The following is a 5,634-nucleotide window of genomic DNA, read 5'->3' on the forward strand; positions in this document are numbered from 1 at the left end:
CTATCCATTTTGAGAAAGAGTTCCGCTAGCTAATATTCAATATATTCATTAATAATTATACAAGTAATATATCGATTTTAATCGAATGGCTTCGAATCCCGATGATCCAAATTTGATACATAAATTCATTCCTGGCTGTAGTAATGGGTTGCATGTTCACATTTGAGGTATACCTTGCCCCTCTCTAATAGACCAAGAGGGAGAGCAACTTTAGAAAAAAATATTTTTGATTTTTTCAAATTTCTGAACATGCTTTGCTAATTAAAAATATATGGTGAGTTTTCGTGTATAATATTGATTGTGCTTATGACATAATTGATGGATTTATGGAGGAATTGATTTCCTATAGTTATTAGTTAATGAAAGTCTTGTCTACGGGGAAAATAGAATCAAGATGTGGGGGTATGAGTGAATTGGATAGATTGGATTTAAGCAAAAATATTTTATATGTAATTTCTGATAATATTTGTGTGTGAGATTTGATTTATCGTGAACTTTAACTTTTAAAATTATGTATTTGAAGTTCTAAATATTCGGTCTCGTAAAACTTTGGAAAAACTATATAATTAGACATTCTTTATTATCATATATATTATTATTACCTTTATTTGCAAAATCTATTTGGATACAATGTATTTATAACAAATTACATCTAAATTTGACTAAATATATCTGACTGTACCACGAGGCACCAAATGGTAAGACACATAATATTATACATTAGAATGTATCTAAGTAATTAACTCCTAAACTAACAGAGTAAGATTTATTAAGTTCCCCTAAAGGTTTTACCTTGTTATTACCACGAGCTTAATAGGTCAGGTGGATGATTAAGCTTATTAATTAGCTAGATCAATATACAATTAAATATGTCATGATTTCAAAAGGCTATCTAGCTGTCTATCGCGTATAGATTTTAAGAGCATGGTGACTTAACCATCGAGGTGAAGTAAGAATAAGACTTTTGACACAATTGGATAGTGGATTTAGCCAATTAATTATCCAATCAACACTCAAATTCAATTAAATCTAGTATCTACTTTTCAAACATTCCTTTGTTACATCTTACATTTAGTCGTTATTTTTTTAAAAAAATAATTGTCTTTATTTAAATTTATTTCTTAGTCCCCCTTCCTTTTTTTTTTTTTCTTAAATAATATATTTTGGACAGATATGCTAAAATCAAATAATTGCTGGATCAAACAAAAGAAAATTAAACAATAGAGAAATAGTTGGCAATGGAAGAAAACAATGAGGTTCCTCCACCAAATCTGAACCAAATAATGTGAACAAATAAATCCTTAAAAAAAAAGTCATTTTACATTTTACACAACAAATTCATTCGCATGTTAGGTAAAATTCTCCGTCCTTAACTTGAGATTTCAAATTCAAATCTTTATAATATAGAAATCATTTATTTAAATAAATTTATGCCAAGTGAATCTAAATAAATCATTTGAGTAGATATCAATTATACAGCTCTTATTTAATCACATCAATTTGTGGCCTCCACTAAAGCACCTCACATTATTTCCTTTTTAATATTTGGTTTTAAACTCAAAAATTAACTTAATATTCATTATTGTCGTTATTTTGGTGAAGGTAGACATCAAACAACTTGTGACTTTGAAAGTTCAACTTGAAGCCACTCAAATTATGACAGAAAAGATTGATTATTGAATTAGCTGTCTTTTCCCCTGTTCCAATTTCTATTCAATGCCTATTGTGATTTGTAATTCAATATATTTAAAAAAATAATCCTCTGTTCTTTGTGAAGAAGTTACATTTTGTTAGCGATATGGAGGAGAGACAATTGTTGTTTGACAAGTATGAAATAGGAAAGTTATTAGGAAAAGGAACTTTTGCGAAAGTGTACTATGGTAAAGAAGTGGAAACAGGGGAAAGTGTAGCCATTAAAGTGATAAAAAAAGATCAAGTTCAAAAAGAAGGAATGATGGAGCAAATCACAAGAGAAATCTCAGTGATGGGGCTGGTTCGTCATCCGAATATAGTTGAACTCAAAGAAGTTATGGCGACAAAGTCTAAAATCTTCTTTATAATGGAGTATGTTAAAGGGGGTGAGCTTTTCGCAAAATTAGTATCCAAAGGCAAATTTAAAGAAGATACAGCAAGAAAGTACTTTCAACAGTTGATAAGTGCTGTTGATTTCTGTCATAGTCGAGGCGTTTATCATCGCGATTTGAAGCCTGAGAACTTACTCCTTGATGAGAATGAGGACTTGAAGATATCTGATTTCGGGCTATCGGCTTTGCCTGATGAGCAGTTGAGTAGAAATGATGGTTTGCTTCATACACAGTGTGGGACACCAGCATATGTTGCTCCTGAGGTTTTAAGGAGAAAAGGTTATGATGGTGCAAAAGCTGATATTTGGTCATGTGGGGTTATCTTGTATGTGCTTCTAGCTGGTTACTTGCCATTTCAAGATGAGAATGTGATGAACATGTACAAGAAGATCTTCAAGGCGTATTTCGAGTTCCCTCCTTGGTTTTCAATGGATTCGAGGCGTTTGATATCTAAACTTTTAATGGCTGATCCAGACAGGAGGATCACTATTCAAGGTATCATGAGGGTTCCATGGTTTAGAAAGGATTTCGCCATGCCACGGGCTTTTTCAATCCAAGATTTTCAAAAGTTAGAAAATGATCATGTTGAAGAAGGAATGAGCAGCAAACAAGGAGGAGGGGTCATAAGGAAATCCCCTTCATCCCCTGCATTTTTCAATGCATTCGAGTTGATCTCATCGATGTCTTCTGGTTTCGACTTGTCTAGCTTGTTTGAGATCAAAGGGAAGGCATCATCCATGTTCACTTCAAGGAGCACTGCCCGGGATGTTATCCGTAAAATGGAGAAAATGGCTAAAGTTATGAGGTATAAGGTTTATAGGGTAAAACCATTCAAGTTAAAGATGCAATGCCCCGAGGAAGGACGAAAAGGGCGGTTGTTGGTGACCGCTGAGGTGTTCAAGGTGGCCCCGGAAGTCACCGTGGTCGAGCTCTCTAAGTCCTCCGGCGACACGTTGGAGTATAACAAGTTTTGTGAAGAGGAAGTTAGGCCAGCATTGAAGGACATTGTTTGGACATGGCAAGGGACAGGTACTGGAAATGCTGATATTGATAACAAACAGGACCTGGAGCAATAAACATTTGGTACATGTGCATTTTTCTCCCTCTTCTTTTGTGTTTGTGTTTCGCTCCTACCGATCGGCTGATGGAAATAAATCAACTATCGGAGATATTCGTGTTACTTTGTCAATCCTGATGATTTGTACATATATTGTGTGTTATACTGACCACTTTTGGATTTATATTATTTGCATGTTGTGATTCACTTAATTTCCTCTAGTTATTCAAGCACAATTAATCCAAGCTTGTAGGGGATTTTCTTCAAAGGGATATATTTCACCTCCCTTTATCTATTTGTAAGTTGGACATTTTGTTCAGATTTGATATCAATTTCATGGTCAATAAATATATGAAGATGACTTATCAAAATCTATCGGTTAAATGCTAGCTTAGTTGTAAACTCATAAATTCTGTTGTTTAAATTTCTTTAGGTTCCTAAAAAATTTAATTAACATATGTTGATCGAGTAAAAAATATTTACATAATTAAGAGATATTATGTAAAATCTTTAAATAAACATTAAATGACATTTGATAGAACTATTAACTTTTAAATATAATGACATGATATTTTTTTGATAAATATTTAATAATATTATTAACATTTTATTCATATTAAATTTTATTTATATCGTATAAATTAATAATATAAAAATAACAATATTTACAAGTAGTTCCATATTTCAACAGGGAGTTCCAACAGCCCACATGACTCCATCCACAATAAGATAATATATTGTGGGTTCAACTATTTATTTAATTAAGCAACATCTCATTTTCCATGACAATGTGACACCTTGTATTCATAGAATATTTAATTATTTATGCCACCTCTCATTCAACTTGTCAATTTAATCAGCACCTAAATTTGTTTGGCTGAGTTTTAGCTACCACACCAACTCAAGAAAAAAAAAACAAAAATCATCCAATTGGAACCAATTTATTGGTTCCAAATTAAGAATATGATATCTTTTTATTCTATTATTTTGCTAATTTTGGAAGCTAATGAGATTGCTTATGTGTTTGGAGTTAGGTTGTTTAGTATATGAGAAAATAGAGGGAATTTTGAACTTCAATAAACTCTTATATTTATATATTTGTAGTAAATAACGATCATCTAACTACTACCAAACTAGAAAATATAATAATTTTTTAAATTTAAAAAATCTGTTTTTAATCATGCAAATTTTAAATTTAACTTGATGTTATAATCATATAGAACTTTATTTTTAACTTCAATTAGGTAAATTCCAAATAAAATGAAAATTATATAAAACTATGCCCAAACCCTCCTAAAATATTGTATTAAATTAAATCTATAGTTATGTCACTGCTGGTCAAGAATGTCTACATGAGAGCATAATCTTAATTTTTTTTATAAGGGCTTGAGCACTTGTATATTCTAAATCAACTATTTTGATAGGGGATTTTCTATTAGTGATATAATGCAAATATATCTAACTTGAAAGTTCATACTACTATTGCAAAATGTAAACATAAAATAATATTATGGAACTACACAATATTGAAGATCAAATAAAAATTCATATATAATCTCCAGTAATTTACAATAGGGCTAGATGAGTCTACTTCATTTTCCGGGAACAAAGTTTGTGGCAAAAGCCCAGGCATTGTTGTTAACTGGATCAGCAATGTGATCTGCAAGATTTTCCAATGGGCCTTTTCCTGTGACAATAGCTTGAACAAAGAATCCAAACATGGAGAACATAGCAAGTCTACCATTCTTGATCTCCTTCACTTTGAGTTCAGCAAAAGCCTCTGGATCTTCAGCAAGGCCCAATGGGTCGAAGCTACCACCAGGGTAAAGTGGATCAACAACCTCACCAAGAGGCCCACCAGCAATACGGTAACCCTCAACGGCTCCCATCAACACAACTTGGCAAGCCCAAATGGCCAAGATACTTTGTGCATGGACCAAACTTGGGTTGCCCAAGTAATCAAGTCCACCCTCACTGAAAATTTGAGATCCAGCTTTGAACCAAACAGCCTCACCAAACTTTACACCGTTACGGGCTAATAGCTCAGGAAATACACAACCAAGAGCTCCAAGCATGGCCCATCTACAATGGATAACCTCCAACTCACGGTTCTTAGCAAAAGTTTCTGGATCAGCTGAAAGTCCAGCAGTGTCCCATCCGTAGTCACCAGGAAACTCACCAGTCAAGTAGCTTGGGGATTCACCAGAGAATGGGCCCAAATACTTCACACGGTCAGGCCCATACCATGGACTACCAGAAGAGACAGGCTTGGCCTTAGCAGCGGCAGTCTTCCTCATGGTGAATCTTCCATTTCCGGTGATTTCAGAAGAAGATGGTGAGAGATTTACTGCCTTTCCAGCAAATGTAGATGAAGAAAGAGACATTGTAGCTGCAGCCATTGTAAAAGTAGAATGAGAATGCACTTTGTACACACACAAAAAAAAGAATAAGAGAAGAGTTGATTTGAGGCTTGAGTTGTATGGGCCTTGCACC

The 5,634-nt window shown here is 33.5% G+C and overlaps 2 protein-coding genes across 2 annotated transcripts; one reads left to right on the forward strand and one right to left on the reverse strand.

Annotated features, from left to right (window-relative positions):
• Positions 1–1,576: 1,576 nt before the first annotated feature.
• On the forward strand, positions 1,577–3,493 carry LOC107028509 (CBL-interacting serine/threonine-protein kinase 5-like). Its single transcript, XM_015229596.2, has one exon. It carries the CDS (start codon positions 1,799–1,801, stop codon positions 3,158–3,160), a length of 1,362 nt encoding a protein of 453 aa, XP_015085082.1. The 5' UTR covers positions 1,577–1,798; the 3' UTR covers positions 3,161–3,493.
• Positions 3,494–4,600: 1,107 nt separating this feature from the next.
• Positions 4,601–5,634, reverse strand: LOC107028510 (chlorophyll a-b binding protein 3C, chloroplastic-like). The gene has a single exon (XM_015229597.2). The coding sequence runs from the start codon at positions 5,538–5,540 to the stop codon at positions 4,734–4,736; it is 807 nt and encodes a 268-aa protein (XP_015085083.1). The 5' UTR covers positions 5,541–5,634; the 3' UTR covers positions 4,601–4,733.

This window comes from Solanum pennellii, chromosome 8 (genome assembly GCF_001406875.1).
Source record: "Solanum pennellii chromosome 8, SPENNV200".
In the NCBI taxonomy this organism is placed as follows: Eukaryota; Viridiplantae; Streptophyta; class Magnoliopsida; order Solanales; family Solanaceae; genus Solanum; species Solanum pennellii.

Excerpts from the sequence above, each read along its gene's own strand:
- LOC107028509 (XM_015229596.2), top strand. The coding sequence starts at position 1,799 with ATGGAGGAGAGACAATTGTTGTTTGACAAGTATGAAATAGGAAAGTTA.
- LOC107028510 (XM_015229597.2), bottom strand. The coding sequence starts at position 5,540 with ATGGCTGCAGCTACAATGTCTCTTTCTTCATCTACATTTGCTGGAAAG.